The 14,264-nt window shown below is 39.6% G+C and overlaps 2 protein-coding genes across 2 annotated transcripts; one reads left to right on the plus strand and one right to left on the minus strand.

Annotated features, from left to right (window-relative positions):
* The first annotated feature begins 68 nt into the window (after positions 1–68).
* bloc1s6 (biogenesis of lysosomal organelles complex-1, subunit 6, pallidin) lies at positions 69–2,197 on the plus strand. The gene is made up of 5 exons (XM_042744614.1): positions 69–232; positions 670–769; positions 886–973; positions 1,037–1,123; positions 1,874–2,197. Exons 1-5 carry the CDS (start codon positions 202–204, stop codon positions 1,991–1,993), a joined length of 426 nt encoding a protein of 141 aa, XP_042600548.1. The 5' UTR covers positions 69–201; the 3' UTR covers positions 1,994–2,197.
* An 8,004-nt stretch (positions 2,198–10,201) lies between these two features.
* Positions 10,202–13,803, minus strand: mibp2 (muscle-specific beta 1 integrin binding protein 2). The gene is given in 9 exon segments (XM_042744615.1): positions 10,202–10,401; positions 10,480–10,574; positions 11,115–11,221; positions 11,328–11,402; positions 12,127–12,310; positions 12,411–12,459; positions 12,583–12,657; positions 12,659–12,674; positions 13,583–13,803. Coding segments are annotated over 8 exon segments (621 nt in total). The 5' UTR covers positions 13,609–13,803; the 3' UTR covers positions 10,202–10,401; positions 10,480–10,485.
* Between the last annotated feature and the right edge of the window lie 461 nt (positions 13,804–14,264).

The raw sequence follows: 14,264 nt of genomic DNA on the forward strand, positions 1-14,264 counted from the left end.
GACCTGTGGCGGAAGCGCGCTCAGAGTGGCAGTGCGTCGCGCGCGAGTATGCGTGGTCACATGAGCGCCGGTCACGTGATGTTTGTGGAAACAGTTTCACATCGAACAGATTCATCAGCCGCTAATAAAGCGAGGGCTCGTGCACAGAACAGAACCTGAACGCGTTTGTGTGTCTGGAGGAAGAGGAAGAGGAAGAGGAGGATGGACAGACAGGAGGAGGAAGAGGAGACAGGTGAGCAGAAATATCACACTGATGAATGCTAGTTTATTAATAAAAACACGCCTTTGTGCTTTTGTTGACTGAAGCAGGCCTGTAATCACAAGACGAATAGTTTGTGAGCTTTACAAATGATTTACACTATTTGATATTTTATATTCAACTGTACCCTGATTCTGTAATTATATATATATATATATATGAATTAGAATTTTGCTTATTTATTTTTATTAGTTTATGAGCTTTACAAAGTATATATGTGATATTTTTAATTTGTATGATATGTGTGTGTGTGCGCGTGCGTGTGTGTGTGTGTGTGTGCGTGCGTGCGTGTGCGTGTGTGTGCGCGCGTGTGCGTGTGTGTGCGCGCGTGTGTGTGTGTGTGTGTGTGTGTGCGTGTGTATGTGTGTGTGTGTGTGTGTGTGTGTGTGTGTGTGTGTGTGTGTGTGCAGTGTGTGTGGATGAACAGACGGTGGAGCGTCTAACAGAAGGGTTTCTCTCTCACTATCTGCCGGAGCTGTGCTCCTCTAAACGAGCGCTGCAGGAGCTGACGTATGTCCCACACACCACACTACATCCCATAATGCACTGTGCTCGGTTTGGGTCACGTTGGGTTTGGTTCGTGAAGCACGAGCAGAATGCTGTAATAATCTCTTCTCTTCTCTCAGACAGAACCAGGTGATTCTGCTGGATACGCTGGATCAGGAAGTGGCCAAGCTCCGCGAGTGCAACGCCACGATCGATCTGAACGCGCTGGTGAGTTTCTCTCGTGTGTTTCACGGTAAAAGGGTCGTCACACTCACAGCTGATGTGTTTCAGTTCACAGAGGCCAAAGTTTATCAAAGCAAACTGGTGAACATCCGCAGAGAAATGATGGTTCTGCACGAAAAGACGAGCAGACTGAAGGTTCGAGCTTCACATCACATCCACACTCTTCATACATTATCCTGCCTCAGTCAGGTTTGACATTTCACACTGAAAAGAGTTCAACAGAAGCTCAAAACATACTGGAACTTCTATAAACTTACACTCGAAAATTAAAATATCCTCACTCTCAGTTCATCTGAGATCAGGATGAGTTTGTTTCTTCATCAGGTTTGTAGAAATGTAGCACTGCATCAGTGTCTCATCAATGGATGCTCTGCAGTGAATGGGTGCCGTCAGAATGAGAGTCCAAACAGCTGATAAAAACATCACAATACTCCACAAGTAATCCACAGCACTCCAGTCCATCAGTGAACATCTGGAGAAGACAAAAGATGAAACAAATCCAGCATTAAGATGTTTTTAACTCAAATAACACTTCCTCCAGTTAAAAAGTGTTCTGGTGTGAATCAGGAGAGAAATCTGCACAGATCAAGCACAGTTTAAACCGCTCTAAACAAATATGTAGCTGGATTTTGATGTGAGAGACAACAGGAGATGCACTTTTTCACTGGAGGAAGTGTTATTATGGATTATAGACTATGTATTTGAGTTAAAAACATCTTAATGCTGGATTTGTTTCATCTTTTGTCTTCTCCAGATGTTCACTGATGGACTGGAGTGCTGTGGATTACTTGTGGATTATTGTGATGTTTTTATCAGCTGTTTGGACTCTCATTCTGACGGCACCCATTCACTGCAGTGATTGAGTGGATGTTGGTGTGTGTGTAGAAGCGAGCGCTGAAGCTGCAGCAGCACAAGCAGAAGGAGGATCTGGAGCGCGAGCAGCAGAGAGAGAGAGAGCTGGAGCGAGAGAGACACCTCATCGCCAAACCTGCCAAACCGCACTGAGCGCGCTCAGAGACACGGCTCCGCCCACTGCCCAGAGACTCCGCCCCTGACGTCAGTAAAACAGTCAGAGACAGACTCAGATGTTCGTCACATTCACGCATGCATCACGACTCTCGGAGGAAACGAGCCAAACTCTTCATCTTCATCATCACATGCATTTCTGTCCAGATAAATAATAACAACAATAAATTAGTAAAACTCTAATGAAGGCGTTTGTGTTATATTCTCTACGTGTGAAAGAAAATCAGCTTAAACTCTTAAAGGGGTCGTAATGATGTGATTTCAAGTTTTCCTTTCTCTTTGGAGGGTTACAAGCTGTTGGTGAATAGATAAGATCCCTGAAGTTACAAAGACTACAGTCTCAAATCCAAAGAGATATTCTTTACAAAAGTTTAGACTCATCCACGCCCTCCTGAAACAGATTTGCATAACTCCGCCCAAATGTTCGCAAAGAAAGGCGGCGTAACTTTGATTGTCTCTGCTGCCTCTGGCATTCATGTTATGGAGACACGTGTGTTTCGTTGTGAAAACAAAAATACATAGAATACCTTCCAAAAGTGGACACGACCAGAAATCAGTGGTTAAGTTGTATTTCAACACTGTTCCAGAAGCCAGATATTCAGAGGACTGTTTCCTGATGCTGGGAGAGAAGACTACAGTGTTCTGACTCACAGTCTGTAAGTGTTTTCATGTGTAAAGGATTAGTCACTGATGATTCAAACTCGAGTTTAGATCCGTGTAGATCAGAGGTTCTCAGTTCCAGTCCTCGCCCCCTGCGCTGCACATTTTGTATGTTTCTCTTATGGCTTCAGACGTTTGTTCTATTCGAATGTAAGTGTTTGAATGTTCTAAAGTGAAGTAAAAAAAAAAAAAAAATACAGTACAAGTCATTATAATCTGTAATAATGTCCCCACTGGGACATAATTTGTATTGAGTTTTATTGGTTTTGTCTCGCCGGTGTTCTGAGGGACACGCATCACAGTGTGTGAGGGGAGTTACATTTCCGTCACACGCTTGAGGCATTCGGCCAATCACAACACACTGGATAACTGGCCAATCAGAGCACACCTCGCTTTTTAGAACGATGAGCTTTGTGAAAATCGATGTGTTTCAGAAGGCGGGGATAGAGAAGAAACAATAATGTACAGTATGTGGAAAATAATGTTTTAACCTTAAACTGCATAAACACATTTCATTACACCAAATACACAAAATAATGTTCTTTTTAGCAGCATCATGTGACCCCTTTAATGACTTCCTCTAAACTTTATTACATTTTTGTGTATATTTATTACTTTATAGGCATATTACTTTACATGAAGCTCTTTTAATAAACAAATGCGATGAAACAGTAATGCGTTACAGTAAATATCAATATTTGTTAATATTACTTCATATTAATTTGCATTAATACATTTTTATTTGCATTTATTAATCTTAGTGAATGTTAGTTTCAACATACCATTAAAATTAACTAGTTTTTTTAAATCATATATATATAGTCATGAAAAATATAGCATTTTATTTTTTATTCAAATTTATTTTATTTTACTTTATTTACAATATCACTCCAAAAAAACTATTGTAACATACAACTCATGCAAATCATGCTAGTAACATGCTAATCAGGCTAAAAACATGTTAGTGACATGCTAGTAATGCTAGTAACATGCTAATCAGGCTAAAAACATGTTAGTGACATGCTAGTAACTTGCTAATCATGCTAGCAACATGCTAGTTACTTGCTAATCATGCTAGCAACATGCTAGTTACTTGCTAATCATGCTAGCAACATGCTAGTTACTTGCTAATCATGCTAGCAACATGCTAGTTACTTGCTAACCATGCTAGCAAATGGTAGTTACTTGTTATTCATGTTAGCAACATGCTAGTCACTTGTTAATCATGCTAGCAGAATACTAGTTACTTGCTAATCATGCTAGCAACATGTTAGTTATTTGCTAATCATGTTAACAACATGCTAATCATGCCAGCAATATGCTAGTAACAGGCCAATCGTTAAAAACATGCTAATCATGCTAGAAACATGTTATCAACATCTAATCTAATCTTCAGGCTTTTACAGCTGCTTTAAACTTTCAGGCTACACTCTCTCAATCCAATCTTAAGTGTGTCTTGACGAACTTTTTTAACTAGTTTATTTTATTTTACTTTATTTACAGTGTTTTTGCTGACAGTGTATTTTCCCACATTTGTACAAGAAAAAGGTAATCATTATTATCACCACTGGAATAATTATCATTAGAACGAGTGATTCTGTAATGGAGCGAAATCATGGGTCTGCAATGCTTCAGTTTGACCTTTGAACTCTAGGTGGCAGCAGAGCATCATGGGATTGATCCTGTGTGTCATCAGGGTGTGTTTCTGTCAGGAAAGCATTAACAGGAATGTTCCAGAAGTGTCACGGCTGTGTCATGTGTGTGTTTGGTTAAGCGCAGGCGTGTGTTAATGAGCACAGACACAGACGGACAGTTTCCGGCGGTTTGAGGCTGACGCGCGGCCGTCTGGATTTAGCTGTTTGGGCCTGAAGGAGAAAAACAAGCCCACGGCTCCGGAACCACAGACGCTGAGCACATGTGGATGTCTGTCTGCTCGGCTGCGGGCAGCAGGTCACGCTGTGGTTCGCTGCCGTTATATAACGGGGGGTAATTGGTCTGGAATTGGGTGGAACAGCAAGAGTTTGTGTATTAGACACCGAACCCAAATATAGACTCCAACTAGTTTCTGCTCAACCAAAGAAACATCTGCTGCCTGAAAGAAAGCCTTCAAACCACAACCAAAACAGCACAGTCACTACAGTAACGACCTCTGACCTCTACAAGACCAGGCTGACCTATGACCTCATTTCTGAATCTCTCTTCTCTCTACTGTCCTCATGCATTATGTTCATTCATATTTGCATTGCATCGTACGCTCTGATTGGTTGATTGTGTGTGATGCCTGAACGTTATTGATCAGAAAAACAAAGCCAGAACCTGGACATCTGAGGCATTTTAGTCATGGCTGGGAAGAATACTGTGGTACAGAATTTACATTTGCACGTATGCATTTGGCAGATGATTCTAAGTAATGCAACTTGCATTGAAGGCAAACATTTGATCAGCTCATGCATAACCTGGGAATTGAACCCATGACCTAGTGTTTGAACGCTATAATGTTATAGAATGATTCTTATATTCATGCATCATGATATTTACTTGGTATGCCAAGGCAGGGTTATTATAGTTATTTAAAACTAAAACCAAAAAAAATAAATAATAAATAAAAAACATGAAATAAATTGAACATTACATTTAAAAAAATGTTGAACTTGAAGTACATTTAAAAAAAATAATAATTGAAGTAAATAATAAAATGAAAATTAATTTACATAATAAAAATGTTGTTTACCTTGACTACAACTAAAATAATTAAATCTAAAACTGAAATAAAAATTAATTACAATTATAGATATATTTAAAAAAAAAAACTAACAAATTGACAAAAACATTTAACAAATTTACTAAAACTTTAAAATTAAAATTACAATATACTAACAAAAGCTAATTCAAAATGCTAATGAGACAATCTAAATGATACTTAAATAACACTTTTTCAAAGGTACTTCAAAGAACACCATGGTTTTACCATAATACATGTCCAAACGCAGAGTACTGTGTTGTTTTTCAGCCTGTGTTTGTGATTCTGATCATTTATCATGATATATGAGAGCCAAATTAAAATAATACACATGTGCTGCACTGAAAAATGCAGCGGTTTCGCTGTAAAGTAAATGTAGAAATGTGGGTTTGATGTGGCTACAGCAGAAACATTACAGCAGCATTTGATTAAACCAGAAAACCAAAGCATGCTATTAACAGCTCAAGAGAACGAGAGACTGACAGACACACAGACAGAAAAAAAAAAAAGAAAGACAGACAGACGGACAGGTAAGACAGACAGAAAGAGAGACAGACAGACGGACAGGTAAGACAGACAGAAAGAGAGACAGACAGACAGACAGACAGACAGAGAGACAGACAGACGGACAGAGACAGACAGACAGGTAAGACAGACAGAAAGAGAGACAGACAGAGAGACAGGGATAGACAGACAGAGAGACAGACAGGTAAGACAGACAGACGGACAGACAGAGAGACAGAGATAGACAGACAGACGGACAGAGACAGACAGACAGGTAAGACAGACAGAAAGAGAGACACACACACACACAGAGAGACAGAGACAGACAGAGAGACAGAGACAGACAGACAGACGGACAGACAGAGAGACAGAGATAGACAGAAAGAGAGACAGACAGACGGACAGAGACAGACAGAAAGAGAGACAGACAGACAAACAGAGAGACAGACAGAGAGACAGACAGACGGACAGAGACGACCAGACAGGTAAGACACAGACGGACAGAGACAGACAGAGAGACAGGGACAGACAGACAGACAGAGAGACAGACAGGTAAGACAGACAGACGGACAGACAGACAGACAGAAAGAGAGACAGACAGACGGACAGAGACAGACAGACAGGTAAGACAGACAGAAAGAGAGACAGACAGACAGACAGAGAGACAGAGACAGACAGACGGACAGACAGACAGACAGAAAGAGAGACAGACAGACGGACAGAGACAGACAGACAGGTAAGACAGACAGAAAGAGAGACAGACGGACAGAGACAGACAGACGTGATAGTGCTGGTGTTGAGGAGGTTTTTGCTGGATTTATTGTCTTAACCCTGAAGCACAGTCAGACCTGGAGGAGGAGACATCTGTTTATTTGTCAGACTGTCTCTTCATTCTGAGCTTGAAAACCTAAGGAAAGGGAATGTTTATGTTTACGTGTTTCATCATCAGATTTACCAGCTCTCTGTTTAACAGACCTGATGAACTGTACAAGATGAAAACAAGACACTTCCTCAACACTCTTCAGTGATTCATCACAGCACATGAAGACTTTAGATCTGAAATCTTATAAGTATAAATATGCACATGAGGAATTCTTTAATTAAATATGCACTTACTTACACACATCTGCAGAGAATTCAGAATTTGTGTTTGATTTTGTCATCATATCAGAGTTAAAGGTTTATCCAGAGGGGATTTTGGATTTCTCTTTTTATCACTCCAGAAATCAGAAAAAACAGACAGAAAGCAAACAAACACGCAAAAACCCAAAAATCAAAAACAAAAACCACACACAAAAAACAAAAAACCAAACACCAAACCTCAAACCTTTACTCAATTTCAAAAAACACAAAACACAAAACCACAAAACACAACACAAAAATCTAACAGGAAGTAATATTATGGCAAAGCTGTTTGCAGCAAATGTTTGCTTTGAGATGTGTTTGTGATGTTTTGAATCCAGTGCTTCATTTTGCAGGAGATGTGAAGCATTTTGTGTGTGCAATTCTTGGATTTGTGTATAAAGTTTGGAAAAAAGAGGAAAAGTTTTGAAAATGTAAGCAGTTGAAAAAAAACTGTATGAGAACATGTTTAATAAACAAATATTATACAAGTTTAATATTTATTCAAATGTGTTCATATTTATATTTTATGTATTCACTTTCATGCTAAAAAGTCTAAGATCCTGTGAGGATCTGTCCTCTGATGTCACATCTGCACCTGCGCAGGTAAACTCTGAGATCAAACAGGAAGTGAGTAAAAACACAAGCCTCAGGAAGTTATGAATATCATGTTAACTATGTTGAATGTGTTAAACACTATATAATGGAGTAAGGAGGACGCTGTCCAGAGTTTCTGCAGGGACTTTCCTGGACATTTTTAGCAGCTCCACACTGAATCTTCCGCAGCAGCGGTCAGATCCTCACATCTCTGTACAGAAACACACAGACTGCTGGGCTCCAGATAAAGCAGTAAACAATATTTGTTTAAAGGAATCTTCATTTTGAGGACTATCTGACTACTATGATTTGTTACATGCATTTTCTTTTTCTTTTTTTATTTTGAGGATAAAATAATTAATTACCCTAGTAAAAAAGGAATATATTTAAAATACATTGAAGCATAGTATAGTATCTATAAACATATTTACTGACAGATAACTCAAGACTTACTGATATAAAAATTATAATTAAACTGTACTTGGCATATTACTTGTGCACAATGACCTTTTCTAAATATTAAGTCTAAAATGTGTTTTAATGTCACTTTTGATGAGAATTGTATGATCTTTGAATAATATCAGACTTTAAATGCAAAATATTAATAAGAATACTTGCAATAATTCCACTTTAGCACAATCAGATATACTAAGTGTATCTTTAATAGGACTTCCACGCAATTAAAGTGCATTAAGTACAAAATTAATTATCCACTTTAGCTCATAATTAAGTTTAAATGATGCATAACTTTTCCTGACAAATAGAAATTAGTGTTTATATATAATAAAATTTGTAGCAAGTTATAATACTTAGTTATTCAATACTTATAAAGCATTGTATGACTTATTAATATTTGTAGCAAGTTACAATTCTTTGTTATTCAATACCTTTAGAAAGTATAATGCATTAAAACATGACAAACATGCCTTCAAATATTTAAAAAGCATTTTAACTTTGGTTAGAGTTATTTATGAAAAGATGAAATGCATAACAATGTAAATTATGAATGCCTTTATAATGCATTATACATAAAGGCTTTGAGGAAAGTAAAGAAAGTGATTTGTTAGACACTGGATCTGATGAATCACGAACACAAGGACACTGTATGACCTACATTATATTTCTGTGTCCGCGGTAAATAAAGTGTTATGTGAATGTGGTCAGTGGGATTGGTGTTTTCGCTCTATTTTGGGTTTATGAACAGCACATTCTTCAGACACTCATCTCAGCAGCTTCACAATGACTGAAGAAACCGTGGTTTAGCTGACCTTCACCTCAGACAAAGCTTTAAGAACTCAGAATCCATTCATTTTATTCAATGATGTAACGTTTAACGCAATTATATTATTAAAACACCAACTAATCACGTGAAAAATGGATGTTTTACATGTCTAAAGCATATAAAGTGAATAAACTCGTCTTCATCAGCTCAGCTTTTCACAGAAACAATGAGAAACCATAAAAAGCTTGATTTGTTCGGTTCACTCGAGCTCATCTCTCTTCGGTGCGAGTCGAACTGATTCCTCGGTTCAGTGACTCTTAGAGAAACTGAATCAGTTCATTCATCACAGGATCATATTTGGGCTCATTTCCAGTCGCGGTGACTGTCAGACGTCTGAAAGTGAGTTTAATTGAGTGACTGTAGATCTGAGCTGCTCGAGCCGTGATCTGATTCAGACACTTCAGTCCGATTCAAAAGAACCGGTTCAAAAGAATGATTCGTTCATGAACCGGACGTCACTCCGGACCGTTTGCCCGAGGCTCTGGATTACAGTAATAATGCTGTAAATAATGTTTCTGTTGTCACAGATTCATCGTGTGTTGCCTGATGTGAGTTTTTGACTCTCAAAGTGACGGCAGCCATTGACTTGTGTTTAATAATCACCAAAGACCAGGGTTTCAGCTGAAAATCTTCTTTACTGTTCTACTGAAGAACAAAAGTCACCCACATCTCTGCTGATCTGAGGAAGAGTAAATAACAGCAAATGTTCATTTTTGTGTGAACTTTAAGATCACAGGCCTGAAGCTGATCATCTTCTTGAAGGAGATGTTCTTCTGAGGTTAATCAGCTCCTCTCAGCGTTACGTAAGACGTCTGAGGCGTGAGATAACAGCAGCTATCAGTCTCCGGGTGACGCAGGACTGTATTTAGCTGCGAGCATCTGAGAGGATGTGTTTAAGAAAAGAAATATGACGGAAACCATAATGACAGGTCTGCTCTCGCTGACCCACATAAACACACAGTCTCCCAAAACATCACAGCCTCGAATGTGGAGTACACAGAGAATGTGATCGGTTTCTGCTTCCCTGACTCACTGTGTATGAAAGATATGCCAGTGTTTGATGAGGATTGGTATACAGTCATATATGAGTGCATGGTCTATTTTGACTCTTTCATGATGCATCTGGTCAACATTTGCATTTATTATATATGAACACCTGCAGTGAAGAAGCAGAGGCTTGGAAGGACTTTAATTTTAGCATAAATGAACCCTTTAATGATCAGTCTTCCTCTATTTCTATCAGGAACAGTGGTTCAGGGAAACAACAACAACAACAAACGTGTCACAGGATCTTCATTTTATTTGCTTGTGCTTGTAGCATGCTCAGAACATCCTGATGTTGATACAGACGCAGCCTTATAACAGCTGGGTAAGCAATAAATACAGATGATATAAAAACAACAGCGCTGCAGACGCTGTCGGGCCGGAGTAAAACACAGGAGGTGATGCGAAGCTGCTTCCTCCCGAAGCCGATCAGCAGATCTGCAACAGACAGCACACGGTCAGAAACACGACGGAGAACCAACACACTGGACATCAGACGGACGCACGCTCGCACACCTTTGTTCAGGGCAGATTGTTCTGGATGCTGTTGAGAATGTTTCCGTACACGATGTTGTACAGCTGTTCCTTGGACATGGTTCCATCTAGCTGCACTGCAACACAAACACGAGCAGAGTCTCAGACACTCTCAGCAGCACAGGCCGGAAACTTACTTATAAGAGGAATACATACTGCGCTACTCCCTAAAAAAAAGTAACTAATCGTGTTACTTGGTACAGCTCAAGCTCAACTGTTTTTGGTTGAATTAATAAAATGGGATTAAATAAATAAAAGTTATCCGTGTTATTTAATTAGTGCAGGTTTGTATCATATCCTGAGTTTGTATTTGACTGTTTTTGTGCAGGTGAGATGATAAACACATGTTCATATTTAGTCTAAATCTACAGTGAGATCATGTTCACACACAACGCCCTTGTGTTTACTCCTGAGTTCTGTCACCATGGCAACACCCGAAGTTAATTATTTGAAAAAGTAACTCAGATACTGGCTTTACCTTTTTGAAAAAGTAACTCTTATATTTTCTTGTAAATTAATAAGTAATGCCTAACTTTACTAGTTAACTGAAAAAAGTAACCCGAGTACATAACTTGTGTTTCTGGTAATGCGAACTTTCAACGAGATTCAACGCTTACCGACATCAACTCCTGAGTCTTCCATGATTTTAGTGTGTTTGACATACATGGGCCAGACGTGTCCGTCGAACAGACCGGGGGGGTCCGGCACGGAATAGTTCCTTGAACTGAAACACAGAGAGAGAGAGAGAGAGAGAGAGAGAGAGAGAGAGAGTGAGATCAGGTGCACGCTGGACCTTCATCGCTCCTTCAGAAGCAGCGGGCGTCACTCACCTCCTCCTCTTTTTGCACTCTTCGTATGGAATGGAAATAAAGTATCGTTGGTTCAACACATCGATCAAAGGTCTGCGCAAGAGACAACAATGTTCAGTAAAAGCATCAGTTTGATTCGTCAAGTGAGTTTAAGAAATTCATTCTAAAACACAGATTCATCCAGTAATGAAACAAGTCAAGAATATATGAGTGAGTCATTGAATCATTCATTCAAACCACTTATTCATCATTTATTAAAAATCTGTGTATTAAATATTTTAAATACATATTTATTGAAATATTTAATTCATTCAAATTAAATAGACTGCAGCATTATTATTATTATAATTTTTTTTACATTATTTTTAGTTCAGAATCATGAGAGCATCGTGATCATGATTTAAGCAAAAAAAAAAAAAAAATCGTGATTCTCAATTTATCCAGAATCATGCAGCTCTAGTTACAATGTTTCTATTAAATTTAAATTCACTCATATTAAAAATATTAGGCTTTACTTTCCAGCAATGAAACAGAGTAAAGATCTTTGCACACCGAGTCTGAAACTCTCCTTTGAAATTTTTGCACGTTAAAAAATAACTTTGTGTCAATCACGTTTACACACTGCCTCCGAAACTTTCATCCGTCATAAAAAATCCAGACCAGGTTCGATTACCCCCTTTACAATAACCTTAACAAACACAAAAACTCCTGATATAATCAATGACTAACTACACTGACTCTGTGTGCAAGGAGCTTAAGTAAATAAATAAATTAGCATGATAATATTGTGTATCGGCGATCTCGCGGCGCTCTCCCGTCCTAGGTGTAGAGCAGAAACCCCTCCACGATCAGGATGTGAACGCCTCCGTCCTCGTCCTGATCGCGCGGAAGGATCTCCGAATCCAGCGAGTTGTTGACGCCGTGGGATCGTTCGAACTTGACGGGGTTCTGCTGCCAGGCGAGGATGGTGCTCATCATGGCGTCCATGTCCAGAGCGCTGATGACTGCGGAGGGACACACGCACAACTGAGCGCGAGCACGCAGCGCGGATCACCAGACATGAATAAACACACGCACCAACCCCTGGAGAGGAGCCCGGCTTACCATCGTACTGCTTAAAGCCATCTTCATCAACTTCAATCTCATCTTGGGGCTGAAACATACACCAGTGAGACGCACTCCAGAACACTGACCCTCCCACCGCCTCGCCCTCAACATCTGACCCCACCTGATCTCTGAGTGTGACCAGTGATCACACATTTCTGATTATACTGACCTTGAAGAAGTCATCCTGGTGGACCACGCAGCAGTTGGGCAGGTTCTTGATCAGCCGGTCCGTCAGTGTGGTTTTTGCCACCGTTCGTGACCCTGTGGGGCGGAAACACACGTGTTACGTTTTCATTTTAAACGTGCATCATGTTATTTAGGTGCCGATGACATATGAAGCGATAGTACACCCAAAAATAAAAATTCTGTACACATTTACTCACGATTGTGTTGACGGTAGCCACTGACTTCCGTAGCATGGGAGAAAATACTATGAAGTCAATGGCTACCTTCAACTTCGTTCTTTAAATGACTTCTATTGTGTTCAGCAGAAGAAATAAACTTGTACATGTTCGGAACGACTCGAGGGAGAGTCAACAGCTGGTTTTGCATCCAAAGTTGTGAATTTAACGCGCAAGATTGGAATGTCGCATAAAACATTCGCGAATAAGCGAAGTGTTTCCATCCAACGAGTCAAGAAGAACAAAATCGTCACTTCCTGATGAACTAAATATCACAAAGAACACTGGGAGAAGCCACAGTATAACGAATTTATATTTATTTTGTGAAATGGAAATGGTGCTTTAGTCGCATGTGTTTATGCGATACCGATAAAGTTTAATTCTAATCTTTGAATGGAAACATAGGTATTGACAGAATCTGAATTTTTGGGTGAACTGTACCTTTAACTGCACATTACACGCTCACAATGGAAGAAACGCGTGGTAAACAAAGCAATAAACTTTCCGCGGTAAGATGTTACCATGGTAACCGTGTCTTCCGCCAAAATATCGGTTTATTACATAATAGTCACTAAGTATTCTTCAAAAAAAAAAAAAAATCTGTTTAAACATTCCCACCTAAACCCCCTCCCGCCGTTAGAAAAAATCGCTCTAACCGTCATTCTGACCGTTACAGTTTGAATTATTGTTACAATGGTGATTTTCTTCCCCTTTCAAAATGTGAGAGCAGCACGCGGCCTGCACGCGCTCCACTCGCGCGCCACTCACCCTCCGATCCCGATGATGAACTTCATCCTCAAACTGAGTCAGACGCGCGTCGATGAGCGAAAAGTCGTTGATTACACCACTCACGGATCGGTGACCGTACGAAGGAAACGCGTGGAAAAGAGAAGGTTGAAGGAAAACGTCAGCTGCTCGACTCCTCCATGACGCTGAATGAAAGCTGGACGATGGCGCTTCCTCGCGATCTTCCACCAAAGAGAGACTCGTGCGCTCGCTGCTGCTGAGACACTACCCGCCGCCGCGCGCTGATTGGCTATATAAACACAGCAGGCCAGCGGAGACCGCGCCAGCCAATCAGAGCGCAGGATCTTTAGAAGCTCCGCCCCTGCGTGGGCCGGTCGAATGGTATTTTTGTATTGTGTGATTCATGACGTTCCTTTGCGGTTCAAGCGTGGAACTTTTTTACTATATGTTACTAAAATTATTATCAATCTCCTGATTATATTTGTTAAGTTTCATATTCATCGTTGTGAGTTTAGCAATCAATCATAAACCTCTTTTTCTGTAGTATTTAAGGATATTTAGCCTGTATAAGCTTCATGAAGGAGAGTACAAACAAAAAAAAAACTGTAAATTAATTTTAAGTTATTGAGATTTAGCATTGTTGCATTTACTAGATTTATTTGTATTATCTAGTTTGTAATTATATATATATATATATATATAT

The sequence above is a fragment of the Cyprinus carpio genome, chromosome B18 (assembly GCF_018340385.1).
Source record: "Cyprinus carpio isolate SPL01 chromosome B18, ASM1834038v1, whole genome shotgun sequence".
NCBI classification, from domain to species: domain Eukaryota; kingdom Metazoa; phylum Chordata; class Actinopteri; order Cypriniformes; family Cyprinidae; genus Cyprinus; species Cyprinus carpio.